General features: G+C 46.2%; 1 protein-coding gene across 3 annotated transcripts in view; it reads right to left on the reverse strand.

The window, feature by feature from the left end:
• The window catches only part of si (sucrase-isomaltase), a 45,220-nt gene extending 23,766 nt beyond the window's left edge, over positions 1-21,454 (reverse strand). The window contains exons 1-17 of one of the 3 annotated variants that reach the window (XM_029843854.1): positions 21,252-21,454; positions 20,501-20,633; positions 20,209-20,291; positions 20,001-20,121; positions 19,088-19,197; positions 18,829-18,980; positions 18,002-18,173; positions 17,751-17,850; positions 17,314-17,426; positions 17,103-17,228; positions 14,088-14,219; positions 13,825-13,944; positions 4,204-4,317; positions 3,998-4,082; positions 3,444-3,561; positions 2,122-2,293; positions 1,268-1,384 (exon numbers count right to left, since the gene is read on the reverse strand). In XM_029843854.1, coding sequence (XP_029699714.1) covers positions 1,268-1,384; positions 2,122-2,293; positions 3,444-3,561; positions 3,998-4,082; positions 4,204-4,317; positions 13,825-13,944; positions 14,088-14,219; positions 17,103-17,228; positions 17,314-17,426; positions 17,751-17,850; positions 18,002-18,173; positions 18,829-18,980; positions 19,088-19,197; positions 20,001-20,121; positions 20,209-20,291; positions 20,501-20,633 — 1,968 coding nt within the window. In that variant the 5' untranslated portion in view covers positions 21,252-21,454. Of the gene's footprint in view, positions 1-1,267; positions 1,385-2,121; positions 2,294-3,443; positions 3,562-3,997; positions 4,083-4,203; positions 4,318-13,824; positions 13,945-14,087; positions 14,220-17,102; positions 17,229-17,313; positions 17,427-17,750; positions 17,851-18,001; positions 18,174-18,828; positions 18,981-19,087; positions 19,198-20,000; positions 20,122-20,208; positions 20,292-20,500; positions 20,634-20,793; positions 21,134-21,251 lie in introns of those variants that run through there. The other 2 variants (XM_011619599.2, XM_029843855.1) reach the window with 2 other exon arrangements.
• Positions 21,455-23,440: the final 1,986 nt, after the last annotated feature.

A 23,440-nucleotide genomic window follows, 5' to 3' on the forward strand; every position in this document is an offset into this window, starting at 1 on the left:
AGGGTGTCCAAACAACTCTTTAAGAAGCCTCCAGCTGATCCAAAATGCTGCAGTCAGAGTTCTGACAGGTATTGACAAAAGAGATCACATAATTCCTGTAATTGGCTGCCCTTTAAATTTAGAATAATTTTTAAAACCCTTCTTCTGACCTACAAGGTCCTCAGAGGCCTAGCTCCATCCTACCTGGAGGAGCTAGAGACACCTTACCAGCCCAATAGACCGCTCCGCTCTCAGAATGCTGGTCTACTTGTGGTCCCCAGAGTTTCTAGTGGTAGAATGCGGGGCCGAGCTTAAATGAAGCTACCAGGTCCCCCTCCTATGGAACCAGCTCCGTGTCCAGGTACGGGAGGCTGACTCCATCGCTACTTTTAAGATTAGGCTTAAAACCTACCTCTTTGAAAAAGCTTATTGTTACTAATTCTCTAGTTCCAGTTACTATTATAGACAGACAAATGATCATACTTAGGGGGTCGTCTAATCATTAGGTTAACATCTTAGCTATGCTGTTATAGGCCAAGGCTGCCGGGGTCCAGAAATCACCTGACAGGCCTCTTTCACCTCACTGGGTCATGGTTTCCTCTCCTCTCCTCTCCTCTCCTCTCCTCTCCTCTCCTCTCCTCTCCTCTCCTCTCCTCTCCTACCTATTCTCCTCACCTCATCAAGTAGACTAGTAATGGTATTTCCTGTGTAGTTTTTCTGCCCCCCCCCTTCTGTATTCATTTACAGGTATCGCCGCCTTCAGAGCTGTATACTGACCTCCGACCCCGCTGACCCACTCAACCAGCAGCTTATTCAATTCAATTTAATTCAGTATAATGTATTTTTGTATGTATTTGCTGTATATTGCTGTATTTGCTGTATATTTTGTATGTATTTGCTGTATGTATATGTATATGCTCTATGCCTCTCCTCTTTTCTACCTCTCCTCTCCTCTCCTCTCCTCTCCTCTCCTCTCCTCTCCTCTCCTCTCCTCTCCTCTCCTACCTATTCTATCCTCTACCTGTCCTCCCCCTTCTTCCCTCTCTCTACCCAGCCGGCCATCAGCAGGAGGGTCCCCTCCATGAGCCTGGTCCTGCTCAAGGTTTCTTCCTGTTAAAGGGGAGTTTTTCCTTGCCACTGTTGCTTGTCTGGGGTTAGGCCCTGGGATTCTGGAAAGCGCCTTGAAACAATTTTGATTGTAAAAGACGCTATTTAAATAAAGATTGATTTGATTTGATTTGATTTGATTTGATTTGATTTGATTTGATGTGATCCAAGGCTACAGTACCTCGTAGCCTTCGGCGTTGTGGTTCCGGCTGAAGGGGTAGAAAGCCCCCACCTGCATCCATCGACGACACAACTCTTCACTGGAGTTGTCGAAGAATCCACAGATGTCTGCCCCGATCTGTGAGATGCCACAGGAGGACAGCCAAATGTCAGGACAGACATCAGCCAAAAGCGTATAGTTGAAATGTTTGTGAATTTGAAAGACAGACAGGAATGCCCACATGTGTAGACTGCCTCCACTGACTGAATGCCTTTGCATCTGTTTGACTGGTGTCTGTCTCAGTGACTTACTGAGTGTCAGACTATAGTATTGTTCAAACAGAGGTGTGGTCAACAGAGAGCATGGTTAGATTGTGGGTCTAGTAAACACTTAATGTGGAAGGATACTATTTATTTTTTTTAGTTTGGCATATTATCCTTCACTTTTCTTCTATTTTCTCTTTGGCACTAATGAAACTGAATTTTCATCTTTACTAAAACAAACATCAACTCACTTTATGCTGATAAAAAAATCTTACGTATGAAAGTGGGATTATGTGAGCAGTGATTCTTCTCTGTGTAATGTTGAGGGACTGCTGTTTTTTCAGGTCAGATCTGTTCATGTGATGTAATGAAGAAAACAAGCAGCTATGTTCCCTATCTGAAGATCAAAGATTTTTGATTTTTCAAAAATTAGATTTTAGATTTTAGAAATTAGATTTTAGATTAGATTTTAGAAATTAGATTTTAGATTTTTAAAACTAATATTTGAAGTTAAATGAAAAATGGGTGAAATATCAAACTAGCCACAAATCAAATAAATCTAAAATTCAATTTGGATTTATGGTTATCCCTCTATAACCATTTGGTACTCACATAGGGAACACCAAAGAGTCCAAACTCCAGCATTCCTGGGATAGCCCATTTGATGTCATTCCAATTGGCGGCATTGTCTCCAAGCCAGTGGCCTGAATATTTCCCTATGCCTGGGAAGGAGGAGCGTGTCAACATCAGGGTGCGATTCCCTCCAAACACACGCTTTAGTGCTCTGTGTGAGGAAGAGGTGGATGGGGGGGGTCATTAAGATCAATACCAGCAAATTTATGGCAGTAAACAGGACATCAGAGCACTCTTGTTTGAGGATACAAACAAGAGTGGAATCTGGTGGAATCTTCAATTGCAACAGGTGGGGAGGTAGAGGTGGGGACAACACACCCATGCTCAGGTTTTCATCTGTGTTTGACTCCTCCTCCTCTGATGATGCATTTTCCCTTTACAAACATCTTTGAATTAGCTCCATGGCAACCACATGCTGTTATACCTGTACCTGTTCATCTCATGTTCCGCTGTGGTGTTTTTCCTGACTTTATTCTTGCAGGTTGTTGGTGTAGCTCTTTGGTAAAAAAAAAAAAAAAGAAGAAAAAAAAAAAAGTCTATCGCTAATGTTTCTCTAATGTGTTCTGCCCATGCCTCAGCCCTAAACTACACCAGCAGCAGAAGAGGATGCCCCTCATGGGGCATCATCTTTGCATTTTTGGTGGTGCAACAGAATATGGCCATCACTACAAATGTTTGCTGCACTTCCCCACAAACCTGCCTTCGCTCCACCTCATGTTTGGGTGTAGAACTGTAATCTGCTGATGTTCTCCGGCAAATATGTTTCTGTTTGATACTCCGCACCGAGATGTGTGAATCTTCCCTGAGCACATCTTCTCTGATGTGTAGCATGCAGATGAACTTTTCTGATCATCTGATTTTTCTCTCATCTTTCAGACAAAAACATTCAGACATTTAAGTCCTTCCATTTAAGATGGACAAAAGAAAGAAGGAGCAGAAAAATGAAGATAGAAATTCTAAAGAAAACAATGTTCCTGGCAAATGAACAACAGATATCATTCAGTCTGTTGTTAAATCTAGTTAAGGAAGTTTAGATAGTCAGACTTTTGCATGTGCCGTTCCCCTGACATGACCCCATCTTCTTCCAAAGCTGTTCTTCTCTGTTGTCATCTGAAATTTCTTTAGCGCAGACAGAGAGCAGAAGAACAAGAGACAATTCTTGCCTGCACAAGCTGGCAAGAACCAATGCAGTGGGGCAGCACCTTTGATCCATCTTTCATGGAATTATCACGGTTGTCAGAGCCACTGGGATGAGCAGCATGTCAAATTTAAAACCAAATGTTTGTGCTCCAGAATCTCACCTCTCAGAGGCCAGCACCATAGAATACCCATAGAGACTGTGGACGTCGTAATGGCTCCCCCACGCCTGCTGGGCGTCCATACACAAGGTCTTGCTGTACATCACCTTGTCCAGAATCTCTGGAGAGAGAGCAGATAGACTGAGAATAATGGGAGCATGAAGGAGGATAGAGACATTTTCAACAGGAGCCAGGAAAGAAAGAACAGGAGGATCAGAATCAGAAAGAATCAGGGGGAACCCTCTTTCTCTGAAAATGTCCTGAATAATTCCAGAATTTCTCAGTAGGCACCAACTCTGTCCTCAACAACTTCTTCACATGTGTTTTCAAACTACGTAGCACATTTTGAGACCAAACCTGAATCCTCTGCAATAAGGTGCCCTTTCCAAACCAGCCATCAGCAGGAGCCCCCCCAATATGAGCCTGGCCCTGTTCAAGGTTTCTTCCTGTTAAAGGGGAGCCTTTCCTGCCACTGATGCTTGTTGGTTATCAGGCCCTGGAAGTCTGTAAAACGACCGGAGATAATTTTGATTGATAAATATAGAGAAGTGTTTTACTTGGAGTATATGGAGGGTAGTTGAGTTTGTTATCAACACATCCTTTCACAGATCCTTTCTTGAAATTAGACACCTCGTTCATGTCCTGCAGGTGCAAAATAAAATGGGTTATGGGGGATATGGGTCAAAGGTCATTCACTCAAAATTGAACCTGAGCTATCAGAGACATGTAAATACATCAGGAGGTTACTGTCTTGGACACTCACAATCCAGAGGGCATCGTGTTTGATCTCTCTGGAGAAGCGCTCGTATTCATCCACCCACCACTCGATGCAGCTTTCACTGGTGTAGTCCGGAAAGACCGTCTCACCTGGCCACACCTGTAAGCAACAGGTGATCAGACATGAAGCAGTGTGGCATCATGGTCGCTGAGCTGCTGCTTCCACAGACCCTCTGACTCTAACACAGGTCCCTTCTATTAATACACATAGATGAAACAAACTAGAGCCCATCACTATGGCGACTGTCTGCACACTGTAGCCCATCACCGCGGCGACTGATATCACACTGTAGTCCATCACCATGGTGATGAGAATAGAAATGATGATGCAGAATAAAGCAGACTTGCAAACAGTACTTCCAGTAAAGCAAGTGCCAGTGTTTCCTTTAATAATACAAGTGACAACAAAGAAAATGTGACATGTGATGAAGATGATGTTAACCAGATTACAAGATAGTGAGTAAACACAAGTGATGATAAGATTAAAGCAGTAAGAGAGAGAGAGAAAAAAACCCAAAAGAACCAGAAATTCGACAGAGGTATAAAAAAGTGTGTACGTGGGTGCACGTGTATGTGGGTGCGCATGCATGTGTGTGATTGATGATCTGTGTCTGTTATAAACTGTGTTGTAAAGTTAATGAGACACGGGAGTGAGACAGGAAAAAGACCTTGAGATTTGACATCTACACACACACACACACACATTCACTCACAGATTTATAGGCAGATGTTTTGTCAGGAGGTCAGAGGAACCACATCAGATTTATTTCCTATGTTCCTGGATATTTATATCTGAAGGTTTCCAGCTGTTTCTGCCATTATTCTTTCTCACTTTCCATGTGTTTTGCTGCTCTTTTGTCTGTCTATTTGACTCATCATTGCCTGTCTGCCTCCCTGCTGTCTCCACTCCTCCTTCCAAACGACCTTCAGCATATCACTTGTTCAATTTGGCTTCTGGCATGTTTGATCGCTGTGACGCTACTGCTCAGAAAGACAGGCTGTGTCTGTCTCACACATGTGCCTTCTTCTCTGCCATGATGCTGACAGTCACCTCTCTCTTCTCCCTCTGTAATCTCACAGTCATCTCATACCACACAAAATGAAGACTGTGTAGCGGTCACTTGTATATCATAATTCACCATCATTGTTCATATCTGTTCCATTGCCATAGTCCTGTTGAGCATTTTGCTATGTATGAGTTCCTCATTCGCTCGCGCTATTTGCCGACAACTAAGTCGGGTAATTTGGCACGGCCCCTTTAACGGACCGTAGGAGTTGAGGGGCGGGGGTGTGGTTTTTCCCGCTCTGATTTGATTTTTTCTACTACTTGTTGTGGCTTCAATAAAAGGCACACACGATTGTGTGTCAATGGTAATCTAAGTTGTATTGCCTTTACTTTGCAAACGCAACACTGGTGACCCCGACTCTCGCTGGACGTATCATTCAGTGACTTTTATTTTCGACCATGGCGACGAATGCAGTTTCATTGAAGCTGCCGGAGTTTTGGGAGACTTCGGCGACTGCGTGGTTTGCTCAAGCGGAGGCATAGTTCGCGCTGCGAGAAATCACCGCAGATGAGACCAAATATTATTATGTGGTTTCTGCACTTGGGAGTGCTACGGTGGTAGGCCTTCTTAAACAGCCACCGCCGGAGAACAAGTATGGCATTTTGAAGGCTCACCTCTTACGAACGTTCGAACTTTCCGACGCAGAGAGGGCTAGCCGCCTTTTCTCTTTGCAGGGGCTGGGTGATTCCAAGCCTTCCGAACTGATGGACAAAATGTTAGATCTTTTGGGTGAACACAAGCCCGATTTCCTCTTCATCCAGCTTTTCCTGCGACTGCTGCCTCCCCAAGTGCGGGCTGCTTTGGCCAACACAGCAATCTCGGACTGCCGTGCGCTTGCTGCTGAGGCGGATAAATTCTTCCTTGCCTCCCAACCGACCTATGTGGCTGCGTTCCTCCCGGCTGGCGCAGACGGTCCTGTGGTTGACGCTCCCGCTTTCACAGCTGCCGCAGCGGCTCCTCGGCATCAACAGGTTTCTGGGCTGTGCTTTTTCCATGCACGGTTTGGGGTCAAAGCCAGGCGGTGCCGCCCTCCATGCAGTTTCACCGGCCCACCTCCGCAGGGAAACGCCAGGGCCGGCGCTCAGCAGTAGCCATGAGCGTCGGCCGAACTGGCAGGCTGCTGTTCATCCAGGACACTCTCTCCGGACGACGGTTCCTCTGTGACACAGGTGCTCAGAGGAGTGTCCTGCCAGCGTCGAAGTTGGACATGCTGTCAGAGTCCCATGGGCCCCCTATGGAAGCAGCGAACGGCAGCCCCATCCGCACGTATGGGGTGAGGTATGTGGAGTTGTGTTTTGGTGGACAGCGTTTTGGATGGAACTTTGTGACTGCCAAGGTGACTGTGCCACTGATTGGTGCAGACTTCCTCTGCGCTTTTGGACTTCTGGTCGATGTCAAAAATAGACGCCTTGTGGATGCAGTCACTTTCTGTTCGTATGAATGCACTCTTGGTGTTACAGACTCAGTCAGGCTTTCCAGCATGCTCCCCACTGCAGACATTTTCCTTCGCCTCCTCACCGAGTTTCCTGCTCTGACTCAGCCCACATTTTCATCTGCCACGGCCAAGCATGGTGTGGAACACCACATCGCCACCACAGGCGCCCCTGTGCACGCTCGGGCCAGGCGTCTGGACCCGGCCAAGCTCTCCTTTGCTCGAGCGGAGTTCGAGACAATGGAACGCCTGGGCATCATTCGCCGCTCCAAGAGCCCTTGGGCATCACCTCTGCACATGGTGGAGAAGCCGGGTGGGGGTTGGCGGCCATGTGGCGATTACCGCAGGCTCAACGATGCCACCACCCTGGACCGTTACCCTGTCCCCCACATACAAGATTTTTCCGCGCATCTGGCTGGGAAAACGGTCTTTTCGAAGGTGGACCTTGTCCGCGGCTACCACCAGGTACCAGTCCACCCTGCCGATGTCCCCAAGACGGCGGTAATCACCCCGTTCGGCCTGTTTGAGTTTTTATGGATGCCTTTTGGTCTTAAAAGCGCAGCACAGACTTTTCAGCGCCTGATGGACTCCGTCCTACGCGACCTGCCATTCCTATTTGTGTACTTGGATGACATCCTCGTCGCAAGCACGTCTCAGGCTGAGCACGTGGCACACCTCAGGGCTCTTTTCCAGCGCCTCAGCCAGCATGGGCTCATCATAAACCCGGCGAAGTGCCAGTTTGGACTGTCTACCATCGACTTCCTGGGCCATCACGTGACACGGTACGGAGCAGTTCCCCTGTCGGAAAAGGTGGAGGCCATCGCGAGCTTTCCTCGTCCAGTCACGGTCAAGGCGCTCCAGGAGTTCCTGGGTATGGTGAATTTTTACCACCGTTTCCTCCCCCGGGCAGCGGACCTCATGCGGCCACTGTATGACTGTTTGAAAGGGGCGGTTCCCAAGCACATGGTTGACTGGTCCGACGTGCGACAGCGCGCATTCGAGAATGTTAAGGTTGCTCTGGCCAATGCTACACTGTTGGCACACCCATTGCCTGACGCGCCAATCTCAATCACCACGGATGCCTCGGATTACGCAGTGGGTGCGGTGCATGAACAATGGGTAGAAGGTGCTTGGCAACCCCTGGCCTTTTTTAGTAGGCAGCTACGACCCAATGAGCGGAAGTACAGCACGTTTGACCGTGAGCTCCTTGGCCTCTACCTGGCCATTCGCCATTTCCGTCCTCTGCTTGAGGGCAGGTCTTTCACTGCCTTTGTGGATCACAAGCCCCTCACCTTCGCCATGGCAAAGACGGCAGAACCATGGTCGGCTCGGCAGCAGAGGCACCTTTCCTACATCTCCGAGTTCACCACGGACATTAAACACCTGGCTGGTAAGACCAATGTCGTTGCGGACTGCCTCTCCCGGGCCGTCACGGGCGCTGTCCACGTGGGACTTGACTACGGACAGATGGCAGTGGACCAAACCACAGACAGTGATGTCCAAGCTCTAAAGTCTGCAGCCACAGGGCTACAGCTGCGCGAGGTTCCTTTTGGGAGCACTGGTGTCACGCTTCTCTGTGATGTCAGTACCGGTCAGCTACGCCCTGTTGTGCCCGTGGTTTGGAGGCGGCGTGTGTTTGATTCAGTCCACAACCTCTCCCATCCGGGGAGGAAGGCTTCTCAACATCTTGTAGCTGCTAAATTTGTTTGGCATGGGCTCAGAAAGGACGTCAGGGATTGGGCTGCCATGTGCGTCGCATGCCAGCGCTCAAAGGTACAGTGCCATGCTAGGGCCCCGCTGGCCCCATTTCCGGTGCCAGAGCGACGTTTTGACCATGTCCATGTGGACCTGGTTGGGCCTTTTCCCCCTTCCCGCGGCTGCACTTATCTCCTCACAATGGTGGACAGGACCACCCGCTGGCCGGAGGCGGTGCCCCTGCAGTCGGACACCTCGGCTGAGGTGGCACGTGCGTTTATTGGGACTTGGGTTGCCCGTTTCGGTCCCCCTGCTGACATCTCATCTGACCGTGGCTCGCAATTCACCTCTGAGCTCTGGACTTCTGTAGGGGAGAGCCTAGGGGTGAAACTGCATCACACAACGGCATACCACCCACAGGCCAACGGCATGTGTGAGCGGTTTCACCGCTCCATGAAGGCTGCTCTTCGGGCGTCTCTGAAGGACAGTAGCTGGGTGGACAGACTTCCTTGGGTCTTGTTGGGGCTGCGCACCGCCCCCAAAGATGACCTGCAGTGTTCCTCGGCGGAGATGGTGTATGGAGAGCCACTGCGGGTGCCAGGTGAGTTTGTCCCCAACACTACAGCGCCTTGGTCTGCGAGCGCACAGCGTGCAACACTCCTTGATGCTGCCAAGGTTTTTGCACCCATCCCTATTTCCCAGCATGGTTTGCCACCATCCCATGTCCCACCATCCTTGGAGAGGGCAGACTATGTTTTTATCCGCCATGATGCTCATCGAGGCCCGCTGCAGCCACCTTATGATGGGCCTTTTCGTGTTTTGGAGAGCGGGGACAAGCATTTTCTGCTCGACGTGGGAGGCCGACCTGAACGCGTTACGATAGACCGCCTCAAGGCAGCTCACTTGGACCTTGGTCAGCCAGTTGCCACGGCCGTGCCCCCGCGGCGTGGACGCCCCCCCGCTCGGCCCAGTCCTCTGAGAGGAACACAGATCCCTGAAAGCTCTGTCAGTGCCACTGACCACCCTGCGCGTCCTGTTTCCCCTGCTCCTCTAGCACCACCAATACCGCTTCGACGCACACGGTCTGGCCGGCCCGTTCGAGCCCCGACTCGTTGACTTTTCGATGGTGAATTCTGGGGGGGCATGTGTAGCGGTCACTTGTATATCATAATTCACCATCATTGTTCATATCTGTTCCATTGCCATAGTCCTGTTGAGCATTTTGCTATGTATGAGTTCCTCATTCGCTCGCGCTATTTGCCGACAACTAAGTTGGGTAATTTGGCACGGCCCCTTTAACGGACCGTAGGAGTTGAGGGGCGGGGGTGTGGTTTTTCCCGCTCTGATTTGATTTTTTCTACTACTTGTTGTGGCTTCAATAAAAGGCACACACGATTGTGTGTCAATGGTAATCTAAGTTGTATTGCCTTTACTTTGCAAACGCAACAACATACACATTATTGGAAATGTACACATGTACAATGACAGTGTGCACACACAGAGCAAAATGCCGTGTGCATGTGTATATGCGTGGTTGTGTGTGATTGTGTGTTTCCCAGAATTTTTTTTGAAGGTCATGAATACATTTGTGTATTGAGGTTAGAGTGAAGCAAAACTGACGTATATCTGTCTCCATGGTTACAGGACATTGGACTGAATATTTTGAAAATTGGAAGTAAATCTATGTTTGATCTTAATTGACTTGATTTTATTTTAAAAGTTAAAACTGTGAGGGTGTGTGTGAGGGAGAGTGAGTGTGTGCATGTTTTCATTGTGTACATGCACACATTTCAGTGCTTTCTGTCCCACACAATCATACATCCAACCACGACTGTGCAGTAGTTAAGTTGTGCTACCACGCAGAGAAAAAGCAGGAAACACATCGATGCTTAGGTTGGTCTGAGGTTACATAATGTATCTGATTTCTGTATGCTCCCCTGCTCGTCATCTCCCACACACACAAATCTATATACAACAATAACAATCACATACAACAAGCAAATAACAAAAAACAACACACACACACACATAATCTACTACTTGTATTTGTACTTTAATTCCCCACCTCCTGACCTGAACCTTAACCCAATTTTAACTTCAACCTTAAAACAAGGGCTTAATCCTCCAACACCTCTCAAGTGTCACTGCCTGCTTTTCTGCTCTTGTGCTGAGGTGGAAAATTCTACTCACTCTGCAACGCCCCTCCTCCACACCCATCGATCAGCCTTCATCATTTTCACCTGTTGCTCCTGAAGACAATTATGTCTCCTTTTTTGTATATGTTTCTGTTTTCTGCTACAATTAGTTTAAAAGTTAGGGATAATATAATCATCAGCAAATGTAAAAACGATGAGCAGTCAGTTGACCCTTCCAAGCAAGTGTAATAAAGATAAGTAGTCAGTTGACCCTTCCTTGACATGACTATTGTTTAGATAATTGTAATCAGGGGAGACAGTCAGGCTGAAAGTGTTAAACATCCATTGTAAAACAGGACAGCATAGTTTAGTGGTGTTGATAAGTTCGTCAACAAGAAGAATGTGAACTTTGACCTGTATATTTGGGAAAGCTCATCCAATCAGAAGACAACATCGGACTGGATTAGCATCAATAGCATCAATAATTAGCATCAATAATTTGCCTATAAAAGACTGGCTCAAGGGATAGTTAGGTTGTCAGACTTCATGCCCTGACAATTGACTTTGTTATTGTAGGGTTTTGAAGTGGCCCGGAGCTCTGTAATATTTGTATTTTCAAATCAAATCAATCTTTATTTATATAGCGTCTTTTAGGCCTGTCAGGTGATCATCTTTCCAGACCCCGGCAGCCTTGGTCTATAACAGCATAGCTAAGATGTTAACCTAATGATTAGACGACCCCCTAAGTATGATCATTTGTCTGTCTATAATAGTAACTGGAACTAGAGAATTAGTAACAATAAGCTTTTTCAAAGAGGTAGGTTTTAAGCCTAATCTTAAAAGTAGCGATGGAATCAGCCTCCCGTACCTGGACACGGAGCTGGTTCCATAGCAGGGGGACCTGGTAGCTTCATTTAAGCTTGGCCCCGCATTCTACCACTAGAAACTCTGGGGACCACAAGTAGACCAGCATTCTGAGAGCGGAGCGGTCTATTGGGCTGGTAAGGTGTCTCTAGCTCCTCCAGGTAGGATGGAGCTAGGCCTCTGAGGACCTTGTAGGTCAGAAGAAGGGTTTTAAAAATTATTCTAAATTTAAAGGGCAGCCAATGAAGAGACGCCATTACAGGAATTATGTGATCTCTTTTATCAATACCTGTCAGAACTCTGACTGCAGCATTTTGGATCAGCTGGAGGCTTCTTAAAGAGTTGTTTGGACACCCTGATAATAAAGAATTACAATAGTCCAGCCTGGAAGTAACAAATGCATGGACTAACTTTTCAGCATCATGCCGCGTCAGTAGCTTCCTGATCTTTGTGATGTTTCTCAAGAGAAAAAAGGCACTTCTAGAGACTAATTTAATGTGTGAGTTGAAGGAGAGATTTTGGTCAAAAGTTACTCCTAGATTCCTCACAGAGAGACTAGATGTTAATGAGATACCATCTAGAGTGATCATGTGATCTAATCTATCCCTGAGAAGTTCAGGACCAAACACCATGACCTCAGTTTTTCCTGAGTTAAGGAGGAAATTTGAAGACATCCAGGACTTCATGTCTTTAAGACAGGTCTGAAGCTTCACTAACTTCTCTGTCTCCTCTGGTTTCATGGATAAATAAAGGTGAGTGTCATCAGCATAACAATGAAAATGTATCCCATGCTGCCGAATAATGTTCCCTAAGGGAAGCATGTACAATGTGAAGAGGATTGGTCCAAGTACAGAACCTTGAGGAACTCCGTGGCTAACCCTACTGTATGAGGAGGGAACACCATGGACATGAGCAAACTGGTATCTATCAGATAAATATGATCTAAACCAGTCTAGTGCTGTCCCTTTAATGCCAATCACATGTTCCAGTCTCTGTAACAGGATGCTGTGATCAACTGTATCAGAAGCAGCACTGAGGTCCAGCAGAACCAGCATAGAGACCAGTCCATGATCTGAAGCTATAAGAAGATCATTAGTAACTTTAAGAAGTGCTGTTTCTGTGCTGTGAAGAGCTCTAAAGCCTGACTGAAACATCTCAAACAGGCTGTTTTTCTGCAGGTGCTGTAGTGACTGAGTCACCACCACCTTCTCAAGAACTTTAGAGATAAAAGGAAGGTTGGATATCGGCCTATAGTTTGCTAACACATCGGGATCCAGTGATGTTTTTTTAAGCAACGGCTTAATCACTGCCACCTTGTAGGACCGGAGTACATAACCTGTCACTAAAGAACCATTGATCTGGTCCAGGATAGAACTGCCTATCAATGGTAAAACATCCTTCAACAGGTGTGTTGGGATGGGATCTAAAAGACACATGGTGGTGTTGGATTTCTGAATTAGCGATGACGACTCAGAAAAATATATAGGGCTGAAGGAGTTTAAGGGCTCATTGGAGAACCTGTATGTTCCCACAGTCAGCACATCTGGTGATGGTCCAGTTGTTGGGATGGCCTGGTTAGCTTTTTCTCTGATAGCTAGAACTTTATCAGTGAAGAAGCTCATGAAGTCTTCACCACTAAGGGAAGAGGGGATATGTGGATCTAAAACACTGTGACTCTTGGTTAATTTGGCCACAGTGCTGAAAAGAAACCTGGGGTTGTTCTTATTTTCCTCAATTAAAGAAGAAAAATAACCTGTTCTAGCCTTGCGGAGGGCCTTTTTGTAAATTTTGAATTGGTTCTATTTTCTAAATACATTTTGAAATTGGCATTTTTCTTCTTGAAGTCTTCATTCAGAGAACACGGGAACCACACACCATAGAACCCTCCTGTGGTCTCATGGTGTTTTTTGCATGCCACTGAGGTTTGTGATTCCTTCTGTGCTGTTACCCACAAGTATTAAAGCTGTTCATTAAAACTGCCCAGGAACTGCTGTGTTGCGAGTGGATCCCACCACACCCGTGTCATAAAGTTGTGAAGACCAGCCCAAATGTACTCATTTTGATAGTAGAAAAAGTATTTTAGTTCAACACACACACACACACACACACACACACACACACACACACACATGCACCTCTAATGTGGATTCTTTTTAGATAAAACTCTTTGACACTGAAATGGATCAAACCAGTTCAGTAGAATAGTCAATTGTGTCCTCCCATTTGCACATCTGTTCCAATACAGAAAGTTTGTTATGCCTTTTCCCCTTTTCCATACAAGGCCTATCCCTAATTAAGAAACAGAACAAAACCAGATTTTTTCATCTCATCTCACCATTATTTAAACACTTCTCCAATCATCTGATGATTGGAGCAGCTGTGGGACAAACAGAAAAAAAAAGAGGATGTCCTACCTCTCCCAACAATGGCGTCTTCCCATCAGACTCGAACACCCAGGCGTTCTTCTCAGTCCCCCGGTCGAAAGAGTCATAGGAGGTATTCCCCACCCTCCTACTTGTTGCAATTGCAGGATCCTACCATTGTTATTATTATTAATCATGAGAAGAGGAAAAAAAGGAGAAGATGAAAGAGAGAACAATTTTACTCTGAATGATAACTGATACTACACTTGTCAATTGATTTCAAAGTTGAAATAAAAGAGGATTTGGGCTCTTACCAGGATGAGGATGTATTTCTGACCCTTTACATGAAGGTAGTCTGCAAACTCAGGCAGGCCATCAAACTTCACTCTATCGTAAGTGAAATCTTTCTTATCCTCCATGTAATCGATGTCGGTGTACTGAACGTCCTGCAGAAGAAGAAAAAATAGACTTTCAAGTCTGTCCTGCCTTAAATCAGCAACTGTTTGCTGCATTCACATGAAACCAGATGAAGACTGCTGCATGCTGATTTGCACATCCAGCAGCTGGATTAAAGCTCAGTAATCAAGTTCATTTCTGTCTAACACCATAAGTTCTCATGTCAGTGTAACCCTTAGACAAAGACAGTAGCTGCTACCATCTTTTGTCTTGAACCCCTTGACTTGTTCAAGACTTGACATAGATACCAATGTGGGATGGTCAGAGATGAAAGCTAAGAGAGTGATTTTACGCTAACTTTCAGTGTGGATGGATGCTGCCAAAATCGACTCTCCATCGACAGAGCAGATGGCCTGGAGGGCTCTGCCAGATCCCCGCTCTGATGGTAATCAGTTCCAGACACATGAGGGAGGACGTGCTAATGTCTTCTGTGGTCTAGCTAGTGGTTATAAAATATGTCTCGGATTACTGTAGTGGAAGCAGCTGCAAGCTAATGTATGTGACTGAAGAGATTATCAGAGTAAAACACAGAGGAAGGTTAAAAAGTTGTTTCTGTTAGATCCTGTAATGAACTGGAAGTATGTCCATGTTTGTCACTGAGTGCTCTTATAGCAGGGGACATGTCAATGTTAGCAACATGAGCTGAGCTTGGTAATAAGGAAAGAACACTGTTGAAACGCTTACTGTTACAGGTTTAGATGACGATAAGAAGTGAAGCTGTTCCCTGAGGAAATGTCAACCAAATGTGATATTTATCAAGTCCTTTGAAAAGGAAACCTTCTCAGAGTACATTTAAAATTCAGATCAGGATAAATGAGATAGCGAGGGAGCAACAGTAAATTGATCTGTGATTAGCACTAGCATTCAGAGATGCTTGAAAAACAGTTGTCTCTGGATTGAACCTGCAGAGCCCAACAGACATGCTAGTATTTAACAGAAAGCTGGATTAGTTGACGAAGGTAAAGGTCAATGCCATCCCTCAGACTGTCCATTCAATGCCTGCTTCCACCACACATCTGTCCTCTCACACAGAGGAGTTCTTTTCTTTGGGAAGCAGGCAGTAGCAAATGCCCTCTTCAGATTCAACACAGGCGAAATATTGATTCTAACTCTACGCAACACACGTACAGCTGCTTGACCACTGGTTCGACATGATTTTGAAAAGCATGCTTGTTCTATTTGGAGGACAATTGAAGGACGGAAAACCCTGCAACCCAGAGAGCCGAGCGTGCCTGACGAGGTTTGTTTTCCCAGAGAGTCGACTGACAGAGTTCAAGCTGCTGCTAGCGAAGAGATTCCAGGTGTTTGCTTTTGTCACAATATCAGACCTGAATCTTGCACCTCACAGCCACACCAAGGAGATGTTAACACAATAAATACAGCAATGTGCAGCAATTTCTCCTCCGTGAACCATCACCTTATCGTGGTGAAGGAGTTTGCGTACCCTAATGAGCCTGGGAGCTATGCTGTCCGGGGCAGTTTGCCAATGGTAGGGTCTCCCAAGGCAGATTGGTCCTAGGTGAAGGGTCAGACAAAGAATGGTTCAAGACCACGCGGACCTGGCAGGCCAAAACGCTTAGTGAGGGTCTGTTGGGAAAGCTTGGTGGAGGAACCCGTCAGGCTGGTCTTCAACTCCCAACTCCAACAGAGCTTTGATCATGTTCCGAGGGCGGTGGGGGACGTTGAGTCTGAATGGGCCATGTTCCGCTCCGCCATTGTCGAGGTGGCTGTCGCGAGCTGTGGCTGCAAGGCCGCTGGTGCTGGTCGTGGTGGTAATCCCCGTACCAGATGGTGGACACCAGAGGTGAGGGGAGCCATCAAGCTGAAGAAAGAGGCCTACAGGTCATGACTGGTCTGTGGGTCTCCAGAAGCAGCTGACCGGTACAGGTTGGCTAAGTGGGTTGTGGCTGTGACAGTCGCGGAGGCAAAAACTCGGGCATGGGAGGAGTTCTGTGAGACTATGGAGGAAGACTTTCGGTCTGCTCCAAGAAGATTCTGGCAAACTGTCCGGCGCCTTAGGGGCATGTTAGGTGTGCATGGGGAGCTGCTGACGTCTCCTGGTGCAATTATCCGGTGGTGGAAGGAATACTTCCAGGAGCTCCTCTATCCTACCAACACATATCCTCAAGGTGGAACAGAGTCGGATGACCAGAAGGTGGACCATCCAATTTCCGGAGCGGAAGTTGCCGAAGTAGTGAATCAGCTGCCTGGCGGCGGAGCTCCGGGAGCGGATGAGATCCGCCCGGGGTATCTTAAGGCTCTTGATGTTGTAGGGCTGTCCTGGTTGACACGCCTCTGCAGGTGGATTGGAGCGGCGTCAGCAGTGATGCGGGCGCTTAACCGATCTGTTGTGGTGAAGAAGGAGCTGAGCCAGAAGGCAAAGCTCTCGATTTACCGGTCGATCTGGGTCCCAGTCCTCACCTATGGCCATCAACGCTGGGTGATGACCGAAAGAACAAGATCGCGGATACAAGCGGCTGAAATGAGTTTCCTCCAGAGGGTGGCCGGGCTCAGCCTTAGAGATAAGGTGAGAAGCTCGGACATCCGGGAGGGGCTCGGAGTAGAACCGCTGCTCCTCCACATCGAGAGGAGTCAGTTGGGATGGCTCGGGCATCTGGCTAGGATGTCTTCCGGACGCCTCCCTTTAGAGGTGTTCCAGACATGTCCCACCGGGAGGCGGCCTCATGGCTGATGGAAGTGTCCGGGGAGAGGGCTGTCTGGGCATCGCTCCTGAAGCTGCTGCCCCCGCGACCCAGATCCGGATAAGCGGCAGAAAACGAAACGAAACGATATATCCACACTGCAGGTGTAGCTGGACGGACAAGAAAACAACTGATGGACACAGAGGAGACAGGCCATAGGCAGAAACTTACATAGGGAAGCTCCACTGCGCGGTTTCTCTCCACCGTGGTCTTCACCTCTTTCAGGCTACCGTAGTTCCATCGAGACAGCTGGAAACCCAGTGACCAGTAGGGAGGAATGACTGGCCGGCCAATCAGCTGTACAGTACAGACGAGCAAAAGCCAATGTGATACCAGGAATGAATCCACTGAAAGGTCCTCGACCAAAAACACTGAAGCTTACCTCAAGGAACTCCTGAACCACCTTTTCGGGAGTGTCCCCGAAGAAAATATAGAAGTCAAGAATGCCTCCGATGGTCCTGTAGGTCACAGCAGGAGCAGGCTGCAAAGTCACCTCTGGAAAAAACAGTCACAAAAACCTGTGTGAGAATTAAATCAAACTAGCACACCATAATTTTATGCTCCTATTAGTGACGTGTTTAGATGAATGGAAACACTTGTGAGGAGCCTCCCTGAAGAGTTGCCGTTTGGATCAGTGCCTTTGTTGAGTTTAAGTCTAAAACGTGTGTTGTGTGGGAAAAGCTTTGTAGAACATTTCAAGAGTGTTTTTGACTTCTCCTGCTTCTTCCCCATCCTTCCTGCTTCCACTCAACAGGAAGGAACCAGGCTTCAGCCCCTTTGAGTACATGGTTCTCATATTTGAGCGTTTATGAACTGTACCCATGGCGTTGCTGTTCATGAGGAAGACACCAAAGGACTTCCCACTCTCATCTTCAAGGCAGAGAAAGAAGGGAAAATGTCCGTAGAGGTTATGGGTTCCCTGCCAGGACACAAGCCACAGCGAGATGGACAGATAGGCATTCAGAGAAGGAAAGTATAAGAATCACTCATACACCTGCACACACACATTCCATATACAGATGCAAAAATCACTAATTCACTGTCAAGCACACTGAAGCCGATCTGCTCACCCCATTAGGGAAACCATCCCTGGTGAAGATAGGCCAGGTCTTCCAGTTAGTATCATGGCGATACTGTCTATGTACGTGCTCTCCCAGGCCATAAATATTATGGGATGGCAGTTTAGCAGACAACTGTAGATACTGGTCCGCAAACACCAGAGGAGCAAATGTGGTGTCAAACCTGCAAAGTGAGGGGGAGGGCAGGGTGGAGGGAGATGAATGGAAATGGAAAAAGAAGAGCAAGCTACACACACACACACACACACACACACACACACACACATGCTACCGGAACCAAGAGAGTACAGGCTGGTGTATTCTCTCACACTTCCACAGACCTGACTCATAATCAACCACTGAAACCAGTCCAGACTGGTGTCAAGTGACCTTTAGTTGTCTTCGTTCCCTTCATGCAGCTTTGCATGCAACGTGTCAGTTGCTGGATCATCCTGACTGCCCTCTGACCTCATATTTCTGACAGTACCCCCCGCTAAATATGTCACCTGGTCTTATCTCAAGGCAACTTTTTACTGCTCAAATTGAGCAACAGTCAATCCCACTAAAAGCAATAAATCGATGTAGGAAGACTAATCGTGTTTCCCAGATTATCAAATCATTTGATCAACTTAGATCTGTGCTGTAGTGACTTTTGACAGAGACGAACATGGGGAACTTGAGTGCAATCATGTGAGTTTTTGATTTGAACTTTCTCTGCAAATTAGTGCTAATAAGCAATGAAAAATACTGCGGATAAAAGCTGTAATCATGTGGAACATCCAGGACTTTAATCACATTCATGGGGACATCCCCCCTAAATTTGATCAAACTGGACTCACAAGACTTTCTCGCTGTCTGTCCGGCGGACTGTGAGGCCAAAAGGTTGATTTTTCACCTCCAGCACATTGTTCAGAGGTCTACTCTTGTTGCTGATGAGGCTGCTGACGTGCTCATGGGGAACCTCAAATCTCTTCTTCTGTCCGTCATAGATCTGCATACAGGAAAATCAATGGTTGAGTGTGTGTGTGTGTGTGTGTGTGTGTGTGTGTGTGTGTGTGTGAATGTGTGTATGTGTGTGTGTGTATGTATGTGTGCTACCTTAAAACGCAGACGATTTTCAGACTGCATTTCTGCGTAAAACAACAGCTCTTCTACATCGGCGCCGAATAATGATGGCGAGGCCATTCTCTTCATTGTGGCTCTCATTTCTGAAGGTTTCAGCAGAAACAAGAAACAAGTTTTAAGCCCTGCAGTAATTATAGAATCACAAACCTTCCAGGAAATGTAGGATTACTCATCTGTTGTCCTCAGAACAATAAAGAAAGTCAACGGACTTCCTTGACCATTTTTTTTTAATTGAACCTGCATTAATGGATTAGTGAGTTGGTTCAGAGTGGAAATGTTGGGATTTTGTGTTGATCCCACTGAGGTGAAGAGTAATTGAACTGGAAACAGCAGCTCATTGATCACAACAACAGACAACTGCTTATTCTAGCACACTAAAACACTGCTGTCGGTGCTTCAGAGGAAGTCTAAGGAACTTCTCACTTCCACAAGGCAACGGAGAGATGGACAATAACTTCACAGTGTTGATATCAACCTGTAGACAATGATTACTGATTCATCTAAAATAATTTGTGTTCCAGTCAGGGCCAATACCACATTTTTTATGCTCATTATCCAACTGCAGTAATAGAGCTTAAGCATTCCACATGAAGGTCTTGACTGAACCAATGGAAGTACCGGTAAATGATTTAGCAGCAGAATCAAAATAATCATTCTGCTGACACAGCTCATTTGCCTCTGAGCTACAAGTACACAGCAACCTGGATGAAACAATATTTGAAACATTATTTTGAATTTTCAAACAAAAAGAAGATCCTTTAAATTATGAAAGCTTTTTTCAGGTTGGCTGGGATGAAGGATTCTCTTTCATTACAAACTGGGGCAACTAAATGTCCAATAACTACATTTCAAGTAGAAAATGAGAAGCCTGCTTGCTGAGACTGACCATACGGACTTTGCTGCTGTATGGATTCCACCAAGTAGCCATGGTTGGTGGGAAAGAAGCACCACGGAACGTTTCTCTCATCTAGCGGGCTCCAGCAACACCCTCTTTTTTCACACTGTTGCTGTTGGATCAGAAGATCAATCATGGTGTCAGTGTTTATTACAGTGCAACCCAGAACTGCGTCACCCAGTACAAACACAAATCCAACCTTTGAAGCTCCGGCATCGGGGAAACAGTCCACTCTTTCATTTAAGGGCAGACTAGGACACTTAGGCATGAACGTGGGTCCTGCTGACATGCCAGACCAACTCGGTTAGTTCATTGTTCATTTTTGAGGTCAGAGTTAGATTTAGCTGTGATCCTTTATCTTATTATTGCTCATCTAAACTAAAAACAAATTTATTATCTGTTGCAAATGTCAGTTTAGTTTGTGTGTGTGTGTGTGTGTGTGTGGTGTGTGTGTGGGGGGATCAGTGGCAGGCGAGAGTGTCTTCACCCACCTTCATCTTTATCGCCACTGCTCGCAGGTCTTTGTGTCAAAAACAAAACTATGAGGGCGATGGTCACCCCCAACATCAGGAGGAACAGGACAATCAGGGTCAGCTCAAACCCAGAGAAGCGCCGTTTTCCCATCTGACAAACCCACACACACACACACACCCACACATACACACACACATACAGACACACACACACTCACTCACACACACATACACACCCACCACACACTCAAGATTTGGCTCAAACCTGGAAATTCTAAAGGTGAACAAAGCCCTGAAGAAGAAGCAGATACCAGTGGAGCTTCTCTCAAGCTGGACTCTTCTAGAATAAAAGTGTGTGTGTTTGTGCGTGTGTGTGTGTGTGTGTGGCGGGGGTGGGGGTGAGAAAGCGAGAGAGGCTGAGAGGTTCACAGCAATCTTGTTAAACATGCTTGGAGGACCTGGTACTAATATTATTGTTATTGTTGTTGTTGTTGTTGTCTTGTTGTCTACAGCATTAAAGGAATGTCTGATTATGAGAAGTTCCTTTGTATTTAGAAATCAAAATCTCAATGAAATTATTGACTCAAAACTTTACTTGACTTGAATGTTTACAGGGCAATATGGTTATAAGTAAACAGTCTGACAGGACTTTGAAAAAGAAAAAAATCACTCTTCCAAATCAGACCCAAACAAACAGGCATCACACACCAGTTATTATAACTATTATTATTGATCAAAGGCACCAGCTAACCAATAAAGACGATCATACCTCTGATGTCTTCAGAGATCCTTGTTCAATGCTGACTGACCACCGAAATTCAGCTTTGTGCTATCACAGACTGTGTGTGTGCATGTGTTTTACAGTCTCAGCACAGATCCTAAAGCCATAAACTCATCAAATCAACCCTCACATAAAACAAGATAAACAATGCCACCTTCTTTCAATCAGCATCAATATCACAGATTGTGTGTGTGCTTGTGTGTGTGTATGCATGTGTGTCCCCTGACATTTTGTAGATTGTGTTGTGCTTTAAGCCCATTAAGTTGGACTTTTACCCAACATTAGCAATGTCCCAATTCTTTCTTTATCTCTCTCTCACTCTCTTTCTATCTCTCACTCTTCTCCCTCTCTCTCGCTCTCTTTCTCTCTCCCTCACACTCACATGAAAGTAAACTTTGATGTGGATAATTTGTACATTCACTTAGCACTTACAGTAATGTTGAGCTAATGTTAGCAAAGCTGCATTAGCACAGATTCCTTGACATGCCCCGCCCAGTGGACCTTATCATACACATGTGTTCTGTCAGGTGTGAAGGACGGGTCAGAGTGTGAGGAAGTAAGCATGACTTTGCTGGAACTTCAGTCAGATAAAAAGTAACTCTAACGTGTAGCACATTTGTGTGTGTTTGACATGCATGTTCATGTGTAGGATTATATTGTGTATGTATATTGTGTATATTGTCATGTTGAGGAACCCCTGCTGACAGGTTCAACAACAGGTGCTGTTTTCACCGGTGGGGGGCTGCTGGAGAAGGGCATGGCGTGACATCAACCTGCCAGGGCAGTCAGCAGTCTGAAAAAGATGCCAGCCCGGCCCAATAAAGAGAGTGATGAGGATCACTGGGCTGAGCTCTCTGGAGACACCATTATCAACTGTGAGGCCACACAGCCTGATTTACCCTTGACTGGATCCAAGAGACTGAACTGAGCCTGAACGTGTGTGTGTGTGTGAGGCTTAAGAGCAGATGTGCGCTGATCACTTTCTTCCCACCAAAGGTTTTGCTATGCATGTGCACACACACACACACACACACACACACACACGTGCACACAGATCCAGCCGGGCTCTGCCTCCTGCACATGTTCCGTCTCGGCTGCAGCAGCAGCAGATTTCAGTGAAACAAAGTGAAATTGGATTTGGTGGTATTGATCCGTCCTCCAGACCAGGCACATCAGGCTTTTGCCTGTGTATGCTCCACCCTGACCTGTAACCTCTGCCCTGCACAGCTTTTTATTCGTTTTACACAATCATTTCACAAATTAGAATTGATGGAATCAAATTCTTTCAAACAAAAACTCATCTGTCATCTGATGCCCACACACACACACACACACACACACACACACACACACACATTTAATCATTTACAAGACAGTAAATGAACATTATTGTGCAATATTTAAACAAGCGTCCGGTTGATCTCTGAGCTGAATTTCAGGGCAAGAATCTTCAAAATTCAGCACCTTAAATCTGAAATCAACTGTTCTCTTTAGCTGAAATAAGTCACTGTTTTTATCCATGTGATGTTGAGTAAATGTCAGATGGAAATCTGACACTTTTTTACTTCACTCATTGCTTTTGATAATTTGTATCAGTGTAGCTGTTTATGAATCGCAACCAGATGATCTGACACATGCTGGGAGCAGGAAGGAGCCCTCGGTTCCTCCTTGAGGTGAGGAAGTGAAAAAGATGAGAACAGTGAAGACATCAGGTGGAATCTCCCTTTAACAAACAAGTTCACATCACTTGAAAGGCTAATTAGCGTGAAGAATGCTTTTAAATTTATGTCATGTTTGGGTTTCAGCAGATGAGGGCCCATTTCTCTTCATTTATTATTGAAGCCAATTGATTGCTGTGATGTGTGGGGCTGCACTGGTGCTTGATGCCTGGTGCCTGCTCTCTCCACAGGCTGCTCCTCTTCGGCTCCTCACATGTGACACATCCATCTGGACCTCTGGTTCCTGTGACACTATTTTTATCCTCAAATCCGATGCTTTTTACTGGTGGTTGTGTTTGCTGATCTTTGTTGATGCTACCTTTAATAGATGATGGTCTGGTAACAGGTGTCATTGTACCGTGGTCAGGTGATCAGGTGTGTTAGACCTAGATGCAGGATACCCCCCTCACTGTTCACACCACGCTGTCTTCCTCCAGAAACACAGGACACCTGTCAGAA

This window comes from Takifugu rubripes, chromosome 11 (assembly GCF_901000725.2).
Source record: "Takifugu rubripes chromosome 11, fTakRub1.2, whole genome shotgun sequence".
Classification (NCBI taxonomy): domain Eukaryota; kingdom Metazoa; phylum Chordata; class Actinopteri; order Tetraodontiformes; family Tetraodontidae; genus Takifugu; species Takifugu rubripes.